Here is a 19802-nt window from a genome sequence, read left to right as displayed (position 1 = left end):
TCTGTGACAGAGAATTGCACAGATTCATCACTCTCTGTGTGAAAAAAAACTTTCTCATCTCGGTCCTAAAAGACTTCCCCCTTATCCTTAAACTGTGACCCCTTGTTCTGGACTTCCCCAGCATCGGGAACAATCTTCCTGCATCTAGCCTGTCCAACCCCTTAAGAATTTTGTAAGTTTCTATAAGATCCCTCCTCAATCTTCTAAATTCCAGGGGATGTTGGAGAGAGGAGTGCAGAGAATAGGTGGCTGGAGACACAGGGAACTCCAGATTAGGGTTGACCACTATCCTGTATTAGCCTGGTCATCCCGTGTTCTGGGCTAAATTAGTTTGTCCTGTACGGGACCGCCCTTGTCCCGTATTAGTAGGGTTGCCAACTTCCTCGCTCCCAAATAAGGGACAAAGGGTGACGTCACTGCCCCGCGCCCCACGTGACCTCACCCAGCCAGCGGCCACGTGCTCCTGTTCCACCAATGGTGGCCGCCCGGCTCGGGCGGCCGCCATTGGTGGAGCGGGAGCACGAAGTCACATGGGGGCACTGGGCGGCGATGTCACCTTGTCCCTTATTTGGGAGTGAGGAAGTTGGCAACCTTACTACAGATGCTGGAAGCTTGAACAAAACACAAAGTGCTGGAGGAACTCAGCGGGTCAGGATGCATCTTAGAAGGGAATAGGCAAAGGACCATTTTGGTTTGGACCCTTCTTCAGACTGATCCGGCTGAAGAAAGGTCCCGATCCAAAATGTTTCCTGTCCATTCCTTCTACAGATCTTGCCTGACCCGCTGAGTTCCTCCAGCGCTTTGTGTTTTGTTCAAGCTTCCAGCATCTGTAGTAAGGTTGCCAACTTCCTCACTCCCAAATAAGGGACAAGGTGACATCGCCGCACCGTGCCCCCATGTGACTTCACCCAGCCAGCGGCCACGTGCTCCCGCTCCACCAAAGGCGGCCGCCCGAGCGTGTAGATGTGGAGATATAGACACAGTCGGCGGAGTGGGCCGCTGGAGGCCCAGAAGCATCCTGGGCCTCAAGTAGATGGGACGCCGCTCCACGTGGCCGAGCATACGGAATGGACGCGGCCCGCAGCGGCACGGAATGGCGGTGGATGACATTGACACATCGCCTGGCCAGGCCGACCCCAGTAACTCTGACCCAGTGCCACTGGCAGGAGTGTCTGAAGAAGGGTCTTGACCCGAAACGTCATCCATGCCTTTTCTCCAGAGATGCTGCCTGACCCGCTGAGTTACTCCAGCATTTTGTGTCTACCTTTGATTTATACCAGCATCTGCAGTTTTTTTCCTACATATAAAAAATCACTGTACTTAGGTACATGTGATGATAAATTACCATCACCAGCATAGCTTTGGTCGAAAACAGTCTCAAAAGTTTTAGACGTGAAGGGTACAAAATGGCACCTAAAACATGTCAGCTCATCTATGCAGACTCCACGTATGAACATACTGTATCTGATCAGGAGCTGTATGTTTGCTGCAATTCTTTGCAATTGTTACCCTCTGAGAGGAATAGATCGGGTGGATGCACAGAGTCTCTTGCCCAGAGTAGGTGAATCGAGGACCAGAGGACATAGATTTAAGGTGAAGGGGAAAAGATTTTAATAGGAATCTGAAGGTGTAACTTTTTCTCACAAAAGAGTGGTGGGTGAATGGAACGAGCTGCCAGAGGTAGTTGAGGCTGGGACTATCCCAACGTTTAAGACACAGTTAGACGGGTACATGGATAGGACAGGTTTGGATGGATATGGACCAAACGCAGGCAGGTGGGACGAGTGTAGCTGGGACATGTTGACCGGTGCGGGCAGGTTGGGCCAAAGGGCCTGTTTCCCACTCTGTGACTATAACAACAATTCAGATGGAGTTCATTGACGTTCCCCGTGTGCCTTGGTCCTGACCTTGGTCTTGTCTTGTTGCTCCCTTGCAGGGTATATACAGCTGCATCCATGGCGTTCCCATCGAGGATAAGCAGTCGTGCATGGACTCGCCGACGGCCACGGTGAACGACACGCATTCCAACATCATGCGTCTGCTGAGGACAGCCAAGAGCATGGCCAACCTGACCGGGGTGAATGGCACGCACTTCGGCTCGCCGCAGAGCGCGCTGGACTTCATCGGGCACGACCCGTCGGTCTTCGACGTGTCGGAGCACCGGAGGAGCTTCGCCCACTCGGACTGCAAGTCCTACCAGCCCGACGACAACCTCTTCAGCGACTACATCAGCGAGGTGGAGAGGACGTTCGGTAACATCCACGCCAAGGACAGTAACAGCATCTACCAGGACCATTACCACCACCACCGGCCGCACAGCATCGCCAGCACCAGCTCCCTGGACATCCCCTACGACTGCGACAACGCCATGTTTGGCACGCAAGGCCGCACCCTGCCGCGGAAGCCCTTTGAGATCGGCCTGCCCCTGAAGCACGCTCAGGGCCACCTGAGCGACAGCTACGACAACCACAAGTACCCGTTCAAGAACGACCGCTACGCCCACGACGACATGATCCGCTCCGATGTGTCGGACATCTCCACCCACACGGTCACCTACGGCAACATCGGCAACACCAAGCGCCGCAAGCAGTACAAGGACAGCCTGAGGAAGAGGCCAGCCTCGGCCAAGTCCCGCAAGGAGTTCGACGAGATCGAGCTGGCGTACCGGCGCCGGGCCCACACGGCCGACCGTAAGGGCCGCCTCTTCAACAAGGACAAGCTGCGCGACCCATACCACGACCAGTCCCACTGCGCCAAGGAGGGCCAGGCTCGCTGGCAGCACGTGGACCTGACCGAGCTGTACCAGGGCCACGGGGGTGGGGTCACGGGGCCTGACGATGACTACACGAGGCCCCACCACCTCCACGTGGCCGACTTCGGCCCCAGCCCCGGGCAGCCCCAGGGCGGCCCGTGGGACAAGCCCGACTGGGCCGGGCAGCAGGCCGAAGCCTACTGCCGCAACTGCCCAGCCCAGCTGCACAACTACAGCGGGCAGGGGGCGGGCAGGGGGGCCTGCCACTGGTGCGAGGCGTGCAAGAAGGCGGCCACGCTGTACGACATCAGCGAGGACAACTCGCTGCAGGAGGCCGAGCTGCTGTCGGGGCCGGTCCCGGCCAAGTACCAGAGCCCCGGTGACTCGGCCAAGCTGGCGCGGCGCGGGCGCAACAAGCTGCGGCGCCAGCACTCCTACGACACCTTCGTGGATCTGCAGAAGGAGGAGAGCGTGGCCATGGCGCCGCGCAGCGTCAGCCTGAAGGAGAAGGACCGCTTCCCCGAGGGCAGCCCCTACGCCCACATGTTCAACCCGGAGCCCCCCTTCAGCGGCAAGACCACGGCCCCCGAGCACCGTAGCCTGAGCCGCTACACGCTCAGCAAGTCCCTCTACCCCGACCGCGTCACCCAGAACCCCTTCATCCCCACCTTCGGAGACGACCAGTGCCTGCTGCACGGCACCAAGTCCCACTTCAAGCACCCGGCGGCCCCCAAGGGCCGGGCCCCGTCCTCGGCCTCGGCCGTGCTGGGCACCAGGTTTGCCAAGGACATGTGCCTGGGCAGCCAGGCCACCGTGTGCATGGCCAACAACAAGACTGCCCGGGCCTTCAACGGCTCCAGCAATGGACACGTGTACGAGAAGCTCTCCAGCATCGAGTCGGATGTCTGAGGGGGCCGGGAGCTGCTCCGGACCTCCTGCCCTCGGCCCTGCGCTGGAGATCCAGATCAGCTGCCCTTTTCTACTGTTTAGGTTTTTGATCTTCATCCAGAGCATCAACAATCCTTGTTTTTGTTTTTTTCAGCAGCGTCATTATGGCAGTGAATTGGAATCCACGATGAACATTAAGTCTGGTCCAATACAATATGGCAAAATTCTAACTGCATGTCAATTGTATCGTTACATCGGGTGATGCATCTTTGTGTAGGGATGACGATTATTAATAGAGTACATAAGCATATCAGTGCCAGTACTGTACAGTTTAAAACCTGTTTTAACCCACTTGCCACTTGAAGACCTGATCTGGCTTCGTTCTGAATGCTAGTCTGGGCCCTCGATGACCTTCGCTGCAGTCGTTATTGCAGGAGTGGAGAAGGGTTACGGCGATATGATCTCAGAACGACGGTGCGTGTGTGTGTGTGCGTGTGTGTGTGTGTGTGCCAAACGTTTGCATTCATGTGCGCGCGTGCGTGTCTGTGTGTGTATGCATACATACACACACACACACACACACCATGACGATTTACACCTGTGTGTGTGTGTGTGTGTGTGTGCATCCACACACGTTCACTCATAGCATGGATGCGTGTGTATATATTTGTATGTATGCGTGCGTGTGCGTGCGTTTGCGTACGTGCGTTCATGCACACGTGTGCATGGCTCCATAATGACATTGTTGGGACTGGGTGATAATCATTGACATCACAGTGGTGGTGAGATGAAGTTTTTAGGCAACTGCTGGTGTTTGAAGTCCCGGCAGATGTATGAAGTGGAGTGTCTAAGCTGGGTGACAATTACCCACAGATGCTTGTGCTACAAGATTTAGTTATGATTTCAGTCATAATTGGACCTATGGATAAAGATTTACTCCCAGGTACAGTCCTTTCTTGCAGTACCAGGGAAAACATCGTGCTAAGTGACACGGTTAATGCCCGATGAAGTAATTCTCATCAAATTAGAACACAATTAACTTCATTACTTGCTTTGTATTTTGCTGGTCTTTCTGTGAAGGGGGCGCTGCTAGCTATCGATCAGCATGAAAACAGCTTCTTTCCATTCCATGGGTCTGCGAAGATCATTTCACCGCATCGATGCCTCATGATAAGGGATTTCATTGCAATGAGCCAACACCGTGATATTGTACTTCGGAGCAGTATTTCTGATCAGGAACTAGCAGCATGTTGCTGCAGCAAAGCTCAGTAACGTAGAGGGAGAAATTGAATTGAATTGAATTGAATACTTTATTGTCACAGAGGAATTATTTGCTTGCATACCCGAGGTATGCAAATAGTCGCCCATAAAGGGCGCTTACAAAGTTACAAATTCCCTCCTCCTCCCCCCCTTTTGTTCTCCCCCTCCCTCACGGCTGGGGCTGCCAACTGTCCCGCATTAGCCGGGACATCCCGTATTTTGGGCTAAATTGGTTTGTCCCGTACGGGACAGCCCTTGTCCCGTATTAGGCCTGGGGGGGGGCACTGTAGGCCCGGACACTGGAGGCCCAGGAGCTGCTGTAGATCCGGACAGTGTAGGCCCGGAGGCCCGGGCCTGACGAAGGTTGCGTAGCAACCCGCCCGGGCAGCCGCCATTGGTGAAGCAGGAGCATGTGGCCGCTGGCCGGTTGAGGTCACGTGGCCGCTGGCTGGTTGAGGTCACGTGGCCACTGGCTGGGTGAGGTCACGTGGGGCGCGGGGCGGTGACGTCACCTTTTGTCCCTTATTTGGGTGTGAGAAAGTTGGCAACCCTACTCACGGCAGACCCCCCACGCCGGGTCCTCCATTGTACATTGTTCTAAATATCCACCTCGCCCTGCAACAGAGCATCGAGTGTAAAGCCAGAACTGTGTGAGAGTTGCCATCAGCAGATACATGTCTTCTTGGTTAGAGAGTGCTGTGTTACAGCCAACCATAGCACATGTCTGAGTGTAATGTACAAGTTAAAGGGCATTGAACAGATTATAGCAGTGGGGGTGGACTTTGACTCGGCTGGTCCACAGCTCACATCTTTCTGGTGTAGATTGCAAGGTCCTCTGGGTCTGTGGGTACAAGTTCACTCTTAGTCCTTCTGGTAAGGATTAGTATTTGTGAACTTCCAACAGTTCATAGGTTCTCGGAGCAGAATTAGGACATTCGGCCCATCAAGTCTACTATGCCATTCAATCATGGCTAATCTATCTCTCCCTCCTAACCCCATTCTCCTGCCTTCTCTCCATAACCTCTGACACCCGTACCAATCAAGAATCTGTCAATCTCCACCTTAGAAATATCCATTGACTTGGCCTCCACAACTGCCTGTGGCAATAAATTCCACAGATTCACCACCCTCTGACTAGAGAGTAGCTATATACTTTTACTATAATGGGGAGTCTCTGGTCTGGTCTTGCTGAAAGGCTCCGCCTAGCCACAAATTGGCGCTATCTAGTGCCAGCCATTTTAAAATTTATATTTCACATGGCTGATGTGAGCAAAATACAACTTTTTTCCTAAAAACTGACCAGTCTACTAACAATACAGAAATATCAAGACAAATGGCGTCCTTGGTTAAATATTTCTCATTTAAGGTCATAAGTGATAGGAGTAGAATTAGGCCATTCGGCCCATCAAGTCTACTCTGTCATTCAATCATGGCTGATCTATCTCTCCCTCCTCACCCCACTCTCCTGCCATCTCCCCATAACCTCTGACACCTGTACTAATCAAGAATCTATCTATCTCTGCCTTAAAAATATCCACGGACTTGGCCTCCACAGCCCTCTGTGGCAATGAATTCCACAGACTCACCACCCTCTGACTAAAGAAATTTCTCCTCCACTTCCCAAAAGAACGTCCTTTAATTCTGACTTTGCAACTTTACTTTAAAACTTTACAGGTGTTTGCACATTGCAGGATGCAGGTTAAATAATCCTTGTGGTGGACAGCTTTCTCAGTGATTTGCATTGGGAAAGAACCTTCTCTCTCTTCTCCCCTCCCTTATTGAAACCAGAACCAAATCAAAGTGCAAGCAACTTGCATTTGGCCAAAATAAGCATCTGTTCACATTGCAAACACCGAGTCAATTTTACAGTGGGATTAGGCGGTGCTTGGCTTTGCCTGTAACCAGGAGATCAGTCAGGGAGTGTAGGTGAAAGCCCGGTAATTATGGACATTTTCTTACTGTGACTTTTGGTTGAGCGTTTGGCTGAATAAACTAGGGAAAGAGAATGTACTTTGGCTTGAATGCAGTGATGTTGATGAATGTTGACACATTGATTGTTGCAGCATTATTGGCCTAAGAGACAACTAGTTATAGTGGAAAGGGTGGCATTTACTTAGCTTTGGTGAGAAAAGTTTTCTGTTCTTTTTAAAAGGCCATGAGACATCATTGAGGACTAGGGTTGCCAACTGTATTAGCCGGGACATCCCGTATTTTGGGCTAAATTGATTTGTCCTGTATGGGACCGCCCTTGTCCCGTATTAGGCCCGGGGGGCGCTGTAGGCCCAGACACTGTAGGCCCGGACACTAGAGGTCCGGACAGTGTAGGTCCGGGCAGTGTAGGTCCGGACAGTGTAGGTCCGGGCAGTGTAGGTCCGGACAGTATAGGTCCGGAAGCCGGGCACCGCCTTACGGAGGTTGCATAGCAACCCGCCTCCCGGCCCGGGCGGTCGCCATTGGTGGAGCGGGAGCACGTGGCCGCTGGCTGGGTGAGGGTACGGGGCAATGACGTCACCTTGTCCCTTATTTGGGAGTGCGATAGTTGGCAACTCTACTGAGGACATAGAAACGTAGAAAAATAAGCCTTCAAGGCAGCACCGCCATTCAACATGATCACAGTTGATCATCTAAAATCAGTACCCCGTTCCTGCTTTTCCCCCATATCCCTTGATTCCTTTAGCCCTAAGAGCTAAATCTAACTCCAACTCGCTCTTTAAAGTACACCACTGAAAGGACATCACTAGGTGAAGGTGTTCGGTATAGGAAGCAACAGAGAGATTTAATGCCAGCCAACTGTGAATTCTCAGTAGCCTGTCGATTCTGAAAAGAGTACACAGTTTAGTTTAGTTTAGAGATTTAGCTTGGAAACAGCCCTTTGGCCCACCGAGTCCGCGCCAGCGACCAGCGATCACCCTATGCACTAGCACCATCCTACGCAGTAGGGACAATTTATAATTTACAGAAGCCAATTAACGTACGAGCCCTACATGTCTTTGGAGCGTGGGAGGAAACCGGAGCACCCGGAGAAAACCCACGCGGACATGGGGAGAACGGGCACCCATAGCCAGGATCGAAGCCGGGTCTCTGATGCTTCAAGGCAGCATCTCCACCGCTGTACCACACAGTGAGGTAGGAAGTCCCACATCCCAAACATGGTACTGGAACCCAAAACAAAGGGGTTAGTCTTCCCAATGTCCCCTCACCAAGTGAGTTCATTGGTTTCCCAGCAAACGTATTGGTTCTGTTCATGGCCTAGAAGGTGTAGGCTTGATCCATGGTCGGTGTTAAGTTCGATGAACACAGAGTCCAGAGGTGCCTCATGAAATAGGGACGCTTGTGCAATTTTCTTTCACGGACGTTATGGATGAACTGGTTGCTTCCTCTACTCTACCATGCCAAAGTTCCCAATCATTCTTTTGAAGCTTGGTTGCCCATTCCATTCACATTGGATAATGATGGTGAGTGGACAAGTAACTTTCAGCTCTGGGCAGCCGCAGATTGAAACACGTTCGCATGCATTTGGTGTGGTTACCTCAAAGGTTTCAAGTTGTATATAGTATGAATGCGTGCAGACCGCTGTACAATATTCGAGGAAGAGTGTATTTGACTGTTTATTTGGAGTTTTTAATGAGGTGTTCATGCTGATGTAATTTTTTGTGACTTTGAAGTATTTTGGTATGGAAAAGATTTTGGAAAAAGCGGAGAAAAATTCATGATAGTTCCTTTTTTGTTGAAAGGATATACTTGTGTTGAACAAAGTTAGATGTGGGTGGAGCAAATTAAATACACCTTTGGCATAGATTTATCTTTTAGTTTGGCTTTAACTTTGACCAGAAGACGTTTGAGGCTCGTAAATTATTTTATTGTAGTTTTTGAAGAGCATGGCAAAATGAGAACCTTCTTAGAAGGTGTACTCTTTGGAAGAATTGGAATTTTAAAGTGGAGAGAACCTGAGTAGGGAGGAAGTTTGTTCAAAGAATAACTGTAACTTTTCATGTAAAAAAAATCAAATTTAATGGGCAATATTACTAGCTGGCATACTACAATGCCTGTAATATTTCTCCATGATTTAATGAGAATAACTATTTTTAAATATCCTATGGTTTCAAAGTAGCAGACGCATGGTTTTTCAGACGTGTCTGTAATTAATATAACTCAACTAGTTGCCAGTAGTGTAATAATCTTTATAAAAAACATCTTTGTTTTGAGAGACATATCCCTGTGAATTCATTCTGGTGGGTCTCGACTCTCCCCAGGATCTGCAATGTTGTCATGATCAGAGAAACTCCCAGTGGAGCACGTTGTTTCACGATACGATACGATACGATGGAACTGTATTTATCCCAGGAGGGAAATTGATCTGCCAACAGATGAAACATGAAATTAAAGTCTCGAGTGGACCTGCAAAGATTGGGGAAGGGGGGGAGGGAGGGGAGGAGGAAAGTCAGTCTCAGTGTACCCCACGACAGAAGGGGGAGGAGTTGTACAGGGAAGAAGGATCTCCTGTGGCGTTCTGTGCTGCATCTTGGTGGAACCAGTCTGTTGCTGAAGGTGATCCTCAGGTTGACCAGTGCATCAAATCTGTTTAGAAAGGTTTGAGTTTAAACACAAAAACCTTTGTACAAAATACCCAGTGAGCTGAGTACATTCACTCTGTGTAAGAAGGAACTGCAGCAACTGAAGATAGACTGAAAAAAACTGGAGTACCTCAGCGGGACAGGCAGCATCTCTGGAGAGAAGGAATGGGCGATGTTTCGGGTTGAGACCCTTCTTCAGACGTCTCGAGATGGAGTTACTCCAGCTTTTTGTGTCTACATTCACTTTGTGCTGTTTCGAGTGTTGCCACATTAGGCTTGTTAGTAGACCAAACCTCCGAACCTGACTATGGGTACTGTGCATACGGAGTTTGTACCTTCTCCCCGTGACCTGTGTGGGTTTTCTCCCAGACCTTCGGTTTCCTCCCACACTCCAAAGACGTGCAGGTGTGTAGGTTAATTGACTTGGTATATATGTAAATTGTTCCTAGTGTATATATGACCGTGTTAGTGTGTGGGGATCGCTGGCCTGTGCGGACTCAGTGGGCCGAATGTCCTGTTTCCGTGCTGTATTTCTAAACTAAACTAAACGTAACTCAGGTCAGGAATATGGTTGCATCATGATTAAGGGATTAGAGCAGCAAGATAAGTTGAAAGGTTTCGATAACATGCTGTGAAATAGGCTGTTAAAGTGCCGAATCTGTCAAAGAACACGACTGGCTCATTAGTGTTACTCATTGAAGGAAGCTTGTCACTCTGTAATTAGTTTAGTTTAGAGATACAGCGCGGAAACAGGCCCTTCGGCCCACCGAGTCCGTGCCGACCCGCGATCCCCACTCATTAACACTGCCCTACACACACTAAGGACAATTTTTTTACAATTTTACCAAAACCAATTGACCTACAAACCTGTGTGTCTTTGGAGTGTGGGAGGAAACTGGAGATCCCGGAGAAACCCCACGCAGGGGAGAATGTACAAACTCCGCACAGACAGCGCCCGTGGTCAGGATGGAACCCGGGTCTCTGACGTTGTAAGGCAGCAACTCTACCACTGCGCCACCGTGCCGCCACTCCTAGTCAGCCCTGGTACACAAAGCAGGTCCAGTCCCACACGAGGCATTGATTTTTCCTTCCTTCCGAAGGAAAATATGCCATGTGTCGGAAATGCGCATCTAGAGAATGGGTCATAAATCGATTCTTGTACACATCTCAAGAAGAGCTATTGGAATAAATCAACTTCTAGCAGCGGAGGCTACTGTTGCTGTTGAACGAAGTGCTTGTGCCTGTCATCTTACACCACCCATTGTCTTATTTATCTTGCCATTCATTCCTTGAATTGGCAGACAGCAATGTGGCTTATGGGAACGTTAGCAAATACGGGCTCACTCACATATTTACTGATGGTGGCATTCTCAGTTTCAGTTTTAGTTTATTGTCTCGTGTACAGCGAAAACCATGTGTGGGGGGAATGACAATACATAATTACTTGTGTGTAACTCGTGGGGATCTTATAGAAACATATAAAATGGGTGTCTTATAGAAACATAGAAACATATAAAATTATAAAAGGACTGGACAAGCTAGATGCAGGAAAAATGTTCCCAATGTTGGGCGAGTCCAGAACCAGGGACCACACAGTCTAAGAATAAAGGGGAGGCCATTTAAAACTGAGGTGAGAAGAAACTTTTTCACCCAGAGAGTTGTAAATTTGTGGAATTCTCTGCCACAGGGGGCAGTGGAAGCCAAATCACTGGATGGATTCAAGAGAGAGTTAGATAGAGCTCTAGGAGCTAGTGGAATCAAGGGATATGGGGAGAAGGCAGGCACGGGTTATTGATTGTGGAAGATCAGCCATGATCACAATGAATGGCGGTACTGCCTCGAAGGGCCGAATGGCCTCCTCCTGCACCTATTTTCTATGTGTCTATGTTTCTATTACAATTGAGCCATTCACAGTGCACAGCTACATGATAATAAGGGATAACATTCAGTGCAAGGTAAAGACAGATCAAAGGTAGTCCAAGGGTCCCTGATGAGGCAGGTAGTAGTTCAGCACTGCTCTCTGGTTGCGGTAGGATGGTTCAGTTGCCTGACAACAGCTGGGAAGAAACTGTCCCTGAATCTGGAGATGTGCATTTTCACTGGTTGGGAGCCAAAGGAAAGATTTTACTGACATGAAATATGTAAAACCCTGCCTTAAAAACTTGGCCTTAAATGTACATTGAATTGAGGTGGTGCAAGGTATACTGCCTCTGCACAATCCTAAAGCTGATCCGTGTTGCCATATGTTTTCCCATTTTTAGCTTCTTCCTGCCCACGTTCACTTCAAGTGGGATTTCGGTTGGAGAAACTTTTAATTTATCTACCTTTAAAACTACTTGGCAGATACTTAGGTGTGACTAAGTCGTGGGGAGAATTTTTGTCTTAAACTCTATAATCACTCTACGCCAATGAATATATAGTTTTGTCCCACCTGTTTTAGAAATTGACCCTTGTAGTTTAGACCAGAATATTTGCATCTGGTAAAATGGTAGGAAGACACCAAACACTTAATATTTTACCACCTTGAATTCTCCAATTTTAGGTAACTTCTACAAACGCCTCCCCCCCAATCCTACCACCTACTATTTGTTCATTTGCATTTCAATGGAGATACTGTGAGAAAAAAACCATTTATGGTCTTTTAATAAAAACCCCATACAGAAATACACCTAACCTACCTAGTACGAAACAAAAATTGCAGATGCTGGTTTAAATCGAAGGTAGACACAAAATGCTGGGGTAACTACTGAGATGCTGCCTGACCCGCTGAGTTACTCCAGCATTTTATGTCTCCCCTCACCTAGTGTCTGCCTGCTTTCCGCCTCTATAATAGGAATGTTTCTCCTTAACCTCACAGTGAACATACTGCACCTACTGAAACCAATGCTGTCCAATGTTTAGGAAGGAACTGCAGCAGATGCTGGTTTGTACCGAAGGTAGACACATAATGCTGGAGTCACTCTGCGGGTCAGGCGGTGTCTATGGAGAAAAGGAATAGATTAAGTTTCGGGTTTGTTCTGATCCGAATCGTCCCTTGTTGCTTTTATCCACAGATGCTGCCTGACCTGCTGAGTTACTCCAGCATTTTGTGTCTATCTTCTGTTGTCTGTTTAGGCAGTAGCCATCAGTCTTGCCCGGGTTAGGGTTGGCCTACTGCAGTTTTGGTTGACAAATGAACAGAAGAATTGAGCTTTAGATTTAGAAGTACAGCGTGGAAATAGACCCCATGGCCCACCGAGTCCGCGCCGATCAACGTTGACCCGTTGCACTAGTTCCATCCTACGCACTGGAGACAGTTTTACCGAAGCCAATTAACCTACAAACCTGCACGCCTTTGTGGAGTGCGAGGAAACCAGTGCACTCGGAGGAAACCCATATAGTCAGTCACGGGGAGAACGTACAAACTCCGTACAGACAGCACCTGTGGTCAGGATCGAACCCGGGTCTCTGGCGCGGTGAGGCAGCAACTCTACCCATTGCGTTAGCATTTTTCGAAATATTCTCACCGCACACCGTCATCCATAATACTCACTTTCGCCATTTCAAGCCAAAACAGGCCAAGTTATATCAAATAGCAGGTAATTCACTAGATAAAGAAAGGTGGGGCATACTTAATACAGTGTGTCGTTGTGGAAGCATAAGAATTTGCCACGTTTAATGACTAAGAGGATACTTGTCTAAGTGCCACCATATATAGGTTATAGACTTCAAACCAATGTGCATCTCCCATTACATGGAATATACATGGTTTATTTTGCATGCATGTATGTAAGTGTGTGAGTGTGTGCGTGTGTAACTGTGTGAATAAGGATTAGTCGATGTAACGAGATACACAAAGAAGCCTACAGTGAAAGTTGGAGTATATTCCCCCAGCATTTGGAGGGCACTTTTTTTTTTTTTTTTTACTTGTTCAGGTACGGTTGGGTTACTTTTATGGGCCAATCCCTCCAACGATTGTAACTGAATTTGTAACTGGGCGCCAAGTCCTTGTGTAGTGGTAGCCTTATATCGGTGTAACGTGGGGATTTCACAGTGTAGCTTGGCAAAGGTGAAGCGATGGCAATATATTCCAAATTATATTGAGATGGCGAGGTGGTGTTTTAGTGCCCCTCGTCTTTATCTGGCGGTGTGGTCTGGCGCTGAAGTGGCTTGGTCAGTGGGAGGAACAATTGAAACGTGAGCAAAGAAAATCAAGTTCCTCGGGAGGCATGTTTTTCCAAACATGGTGTACATTAAAAAAAATTAAAAATTCTGTGGGTATGGGCATTGCTGGCGAGAGACCACTTTTTTTATTTGCCCTGCCCTCTGTTGCCCATGAGGAGGCAGTGTTGAGCACCAATGTGAAACGCTGAAGTCCACATGACAAAGATGTAGCCACATTGGCGGAAAGTTGACAATCTTGGAAGTTTAACTGTCAGTGGACGAGGCAGTTATCTGTTTAAGGCCGATAATTTCAGGAGCAGCACAATGCTAGGAATGATATTCTAGCTAACATATTATGTACATAGGATTTGTGGTGAGAGCCTTCACAGCAACCTCTTCATCAATAGTTTTCCTTTTCGATTTTTGCTCTTTTTGTAAATGATTACATTTAGAAATAGATTTCAAATAAGACTTTTAATAACACAATATGGGGTGTACCCAGAAATATTCTTTAAAAGTTGTGTTACGATTTGTTTACACTTTTTGAACAAAGTAAGGGTGACCTCTCTCTCTCTCTCTCTCTCTCTTTCTCTCTCTCTCTCCCTCTCCCTCTCCCTCTCTCTCTCTCTCTCTCTCTCTCCTCTCTCTCACTCTGGTCGTTAACTTTCCAAGTATATGTGAGATTTCAATACAAATGTACAAGAGGCAGGGTTTCGGTTGCCCGAGCCACTGGAATACATTTGTAAAATTTTACTTGAAATTGATAATGTATATTGTGTGATTTTTTAAGAGTGACAAAGGTTGAAGACACTTAAGAATGTCGTCGTAGACTGAGGGACACCGATGATCTGCCATATTGGACCGTGCAGTGATTGGCTTCCATTATTGCCTTTACCGATCACTTGATTTCTCATTTTGAAATGCATGGTTCCTTTTCAAAAGAAATCGTTCTTGATAATCCATGAATAGCCTCATCCTCAGTGTATTTTTAATAGTGTTTGGTCACTATCTCGTGAAAGCTCTTGTGCTGTGCAGTGTCTATGAGCACCACATATCTGTGCCCTTCAATATGGCAGCTGAGGCGTTCATATTATTGTCTGAAACTAATTGTCCGTAAGAAGGGGTGGAAACTCAGCAGGCCTACTAGAGAACGTTGTCAGGCTGGGAGCCCGAGAGGGACTGGAATGGGCTAACGATTGGCATATGAGGTGCAGTATGCGCTAGAAATCCTTGAAGGAGAAACATACTCCTTACCTAAAAAAATAGGGGGGGAGGGAGAATTCAACCGCCAAGATCTGCAAATAATCTGCAAATCTCCGAGCCCTAACGTTCGTGAGAACGTGTAATAGAGACAATTGAGAATTATCATTCTGCAGGGGCCGATACACAACCAAGCTTGACTTTTGCCTGCTGACACCGGTCAGTGTTTGGCCCAGATTGTATTTTGTCCAGAGGTTGCAAAAATTCTGATACTGTCAATAGATCATAAGTTTGTACTGAACAATCATGCACTTTATTTGACGGGCCTCACTGAGCGACTTGTGCATGCATGCAGGCAAGAAGGGAAGTGAGACCACCTTCGCTTGACGGACACCTCCACCAATTCCAGGACCTTGGACAGAGTCCTTTCCAATCTGGACCGTGGTTCCCATTTTAAAAGATTGACTTTCAACCGGGCCAGAGTGTTTTAATACCACCCTGGCTTCATCCCGAACAAGACGACTGCAGATAGATCCCGTCTCCCTATCGGACCGTGTTGATTGGTGCCTCTGTGTCTGTTAGGGTCACTGATGGTCTCGACCTCTGACTACGAGAGTGAACCTTGTGTTCTGATGATGCGATTCCTGCACTATGTAATGTAAACATTTTCTACACGACCAACAGGGTTTGCTCTCTCCAGCCTTTGAGCAATTTGTGGCAGCATCCCTTCCATTCCACAACCCTCCCTCGTCTCTCTCACCCTCAGTCTCCCTCCCCCTCTCCCTCAGTCTCTCCCTCTCTCCCTCAGTCTCTCCCTGCCTCTCCCTCTCCCCCTCTCCCCCTTTCCCTCACCCCCTCTCTCTCTCCCTCTCCCCTCTCTCTCTCCCTCTCCCCCCTTTCCCTCACCCCCTCTCTCCCTCTCCCACTACTACACTTTCTCTCTCCCCTCTCTCTCTCCCCCCTCTCCCTCACCCTCTCCCTCCCCCCTCTCGCCCTCACCCCCTCTCTCCCCCTCTCTCCCTCACCCCCCTCCTTTTGCTTATCCTTATTCTAGTCGTCGTCACCCAGTGAACCCCAGTAACCGTGTCTTCTCTTACTCAGTTGTGTTTCCTGTGGTGTCCAGGCTCATCTCTATGTAATAACCCTGTGTCTTTGACGGTCTAGTGTGTGTGTGTGTTTGTCTCTATGAATGAGATATGGATGAGTGACCGTGTACTGATGAATACCTACCCGTGTATATGTGTGCATCTGTATGGGTGTACATGTATAAAGAGTGCAGTATGTCCACAAATGCATATACATATCTACACGTGCAAGTGTGCCTCAATTGTAAATGTTTTGTGCTTGTAGACGCCTCTTGGAGTATATGTACATTGTCTTGGTCAAGCTATGAGGGGGCTAGTTTTCTGGTTCCGAGCTTGCCAGTAGCTTAGTTTAATTTAGTTTAGTTTAGTTTAGAGATACAGCGCGGAAACAGGCCCTTCGGCCCACCCAGTCCGCGCCGACCAGCGATCCCCGCACACTAACACTATCCTACACACACGAGGGACAATGTGCAATCACCCCAAGCTAATCACACCTATAAAACCTGTACGTCTTTGGAGTGTGGGAGGAAACCGGAGATCCTGGAGAAAACCCACGCAGGTCACCGGGAGAGCGTACAAACTCCGTACAGACAGCAACCGTAGTCGGGATCGAACCCGGGTCCCTGGGGCTGGAAGGCAGCAACTCTACCGCTGCGCCCTGTCCCTATCCATTCTTTTGGGGTGCATGGTTTACCATTAACCTGGCCATAACTGAAACTGTGGCAATGGATTCCACAGGTTCACAGATTATAGAAGTCAACGGGTCGACACCATCAAAAGGGGACTTCCCTCAACCAATTTCTAAACCCGGCAGATCAAAGTGTGGGAGATTAACTTGTAATTTGAACTGTTTAAAAGGCATTTATTTTTTATCTCCTCCCCAAAGTGCCCTGTCTCCACTTGCAACTCAGCTAATCGTCTCGCACTGAGAACTGGCGACGTGTTTCTGACGAGGGTAGAAGGCTGTTTTGTGTTATTCCTTCCTGCCTGTGGTGGGATTGACCTTTTGCCATCTGTTCTGTGTGTGTGTGTGTGTGTGTGTGTGTGTGTGCGTGTGTGTGTGTGTTTGTGTGTGTGTGTGTGTCCTCTCTCCCCCTCTACCGCCACACTACATTGCTCTAAACAAATAGCACAAGGCAGAGAGCTTAAAAACAATATAATAAAATCAGCCAACCAGGCAAAAGCCACAGCAGCATTTTGAAAAATGGAGCCCAAAGCCATTTTAGTTCAAGAAAGAAACGTTTTATTAGGTTTTCAAACTTTTTAAACAAGGAATATATAGTTCATGAGGGTATCAATATCAGTGTTAGGTAGCTTTGTAGTACGGTGTTTACTTTGTAGTTTGTATATATACATATATCAGGAATTTAGATAGCTGGGATTTATTTTAATTACAGCTCCAATTTGCTGATTGACGGAAGGGGGGAAGGGGGTGGGGATTGGCGGTGGAGGGGGGTGGATGAAACGATCAAAGATTGTGTGGAACTTGGGCCAGGCTAAGGGGGCTTGTACCCTTGGTTTGTGGAATAATCCAGCCCCTCCCAAAGGTTTCAAAATCAGGTACCGAGATGAACAATGGCTGTGTGTGTGTGTGTGTTACGTGAGATCATTTTAGAAATGGCTTTCCTTCGCAGAGTTTGTGATGGGTCTTTAATTTTGCGGTTTTTCTGGGTGATTTATCTTTTTTTTTAAACAAACACCGAAAAGAAAACTTTCGGCACTTGGGGGGAAAAAAGCTTTCCTTTGATTCCATTCGCTAAAAAGAACAGTAACACACCACCCCAACCGACAACGACAACAACAACAAAACGAATTAAGTTATTGAAAATCCCAGTCGGTGTCTGTGCAACTCCATTGAAGGTCTATGGTTTTTTTCCCCTCTCTCCCTCTCTCTCTCATTTCCGCACTTCCCCCAATCGAACACACCTCGCTTGTTCACAGGTACTCCTGATCACGTAAGAAGCTTTGAACTGTTAAGCGCTGTACCTATGCGACGTCAAGTGGATTCAAGCTAAAAGTACCCCCGGGCTTCATTCTTCAGAGCGACACAGGTGCTGGAGTTAAGTCGCATTGGGAAAAGTTCATTGGGAAGAGAAAACGCGAGCCAATCCCTTGGGTTTTCTGCTTGAAATAACTCCTGAGGGTTTCATTGACCTCCCCACCACGTTGTGCAAAGATGGTGATTGTAACTGGGTCGTCTGCTTTGGCCACTCGGTGACATTTGGAAATCCAGTGAGGGGTTCTGCCGTTGAAGCCGACGCCAAAAAAATTGTCCCTCTCCCCGAGTGGGAAAGGGGAACCAAGTGAATGACCCAGCCTGGAGGTTCGAGGCCGGAGACACGTTCAATAGACAATAGACAAAAGACAATAGGTGCAGGAGGAGGCCATTGTTTTAAATAGGCAGATGGGCCGGGAGTGTATTGCACAAGCACCTCAATTGCCCTGGCACTCCGCCGGTGCCATCGGTATGATGGGCAAGGGGCGAGCAGAAAGCACTTTGAGAAACCATTCCCGAAGCTGACCATGGAAGTGGCGTAAAAATCCCCACCAAAGAAAGTGGGCGACCTCATCCCGCGAACCCCATTGCCACATTACTGCGGGGATTCGCTTACCCTGTTAATTTAGAAGAGATTTGACTACATAGATATTTAATGAGTTTGCAATTGTCTTTTGAATGGGATGAACATGGAGAGAAGATACACTGGGGTTGGGAGAGGGGAGGGGAGGGCAGAGAATGGGGAGTTTGGAGACTAGGAAGAGGACGCTCCTCTGGGATTTCACTAGTCTGCCATTGCTTTGAGAACGACTTTTGGCTCAAAGTTTCAATCCCACTCCTTCCTTGCGCTTCAATGTTCAAAAACTCTGGCCGCCCAGGGGAGGTGAGGCTTGAGAAGTTCCATCCCATAACCTGTTGGGGAACCTTCTGCTTGGGTTCCTTTCCCCATCCATCTTCTCACCCCAAACTCAAATATTCCATCTTTACCATTTTATTTGGAGAAGGTGAACTAGGGGGGAGGGGGGGGGAAACGTGTAAAACTCCCCCGCCAAAAAAAAATCACAAAGAATGGGAAGCGAGAGACAAATTGTCGGATGTTTTTTTCCACGATATGTTCCTTCCTCTGTATATAACTCTGGTGCGGATGTTTTAAAAAAAAAATACACAGGACATTGCTATGTAAAAATCTGTACATAGAGAAAGATTCTTTTTTCTATTGGAAATCATTTCTTGTCACTTTATATTCAAAAAATAAAGTCTCCAACACTTCAAAATGCTGCCATGTCTTTCTTTGGCTTTGAGTCAAACGTGATAGGAGAAGAATTCGGGCATTCGGCCCATCAGGTCTATTCCACCATTCAACCATGGCTGATCTATCTCTCCCTCCTAACCCCAATTCTCCTACCTTCTCCCCATAACCCCTGACACGCGTACTAATCAAGAATCTATTATCTCTGTCTTTAAAATATCCACTAACTTGGCCTCCACAACCTTCTGTGGCAAAAATCTCTCCTCATCTCCTTCCTAAAGGAACGTCCTTTAATTCTGAGGCTATGACCTCTGGTCCTAGACTCTCCCACTAGTGGAAACATCCTCTCCACATGCGCTCTATTCAGGCTTTTCACTATTCGGTAAGTTTCAATGAGGTCCCAATCATATAACCATATAACCATATAACAATTACAGCACGGAAACAGGCCCGTTCGGCCCTACCAGTCCGCGCCGACCACTTTCTCTGACCTAGTCTCATCTACCTGCTCTCAGACCATAATCAAGGGATATGGGGAGAATGCAGGAACGGGGTACTGATTTTGGATGATCAACCATGATCATATTGAATGGCGGTGCTGGCTCGAAGGGCCGAATGACCTCCTCCAGCATCTATTTTCTAAGTTTCTATGCTC

The 19802-nt window shown here is 48.1% G+C and overlaps 1 protein-coding gene across 3 annotated transcripts in view; it reads left to right on the top strand.

The window, feature by feature from the left end:
• LOC144611423 (glutamate receptor ionotropic, NMDA 2B-like) overlaps positions 1-19158 on the top strand; it is a 349120-nt gene extending 329962 nt beyond the window's left edge. For all 3 annotated transcript variants that reach the window (XM_078430500.1, XM_078430501.1, XM_078430499.1), the window contains one exon: positions 1937-19158. In XM_078430500.1, the coding sequence (XP_078286626.1) occupies positions 1937-3661 (1725 nt within the window). In that variant the 3' untranslated portion in view covers positions 3662-19158. The remainder of the gene's footprint in view (positions 1-1936) is intronic.
• The last annotated feature ends 644 nt before the right edge of the window (positions 19159-19802 follow it).

The sequence above is a fragment of the Rhinoraja longicauda genome, chromosome 40 (assembly GCF_053455715.1).
Source record: "Rhinoraja longicauda isolate Sanriku21f chromosome 40, sRhiLon1.1, whole genome shotgun sequence".
Lineage (NCBI taxonomy): Eukaryota > Metazoa > Chordata > Chondrichthyes > Rajiformes > Arhynchobatidae > Rhinoraja > Rhinoraja longicauda.
The sequence above is the reverse complement of the archived record's forward strand: the minus strand, read 5'-3'. Positions and strand labels throughout refer to the sequence as shown.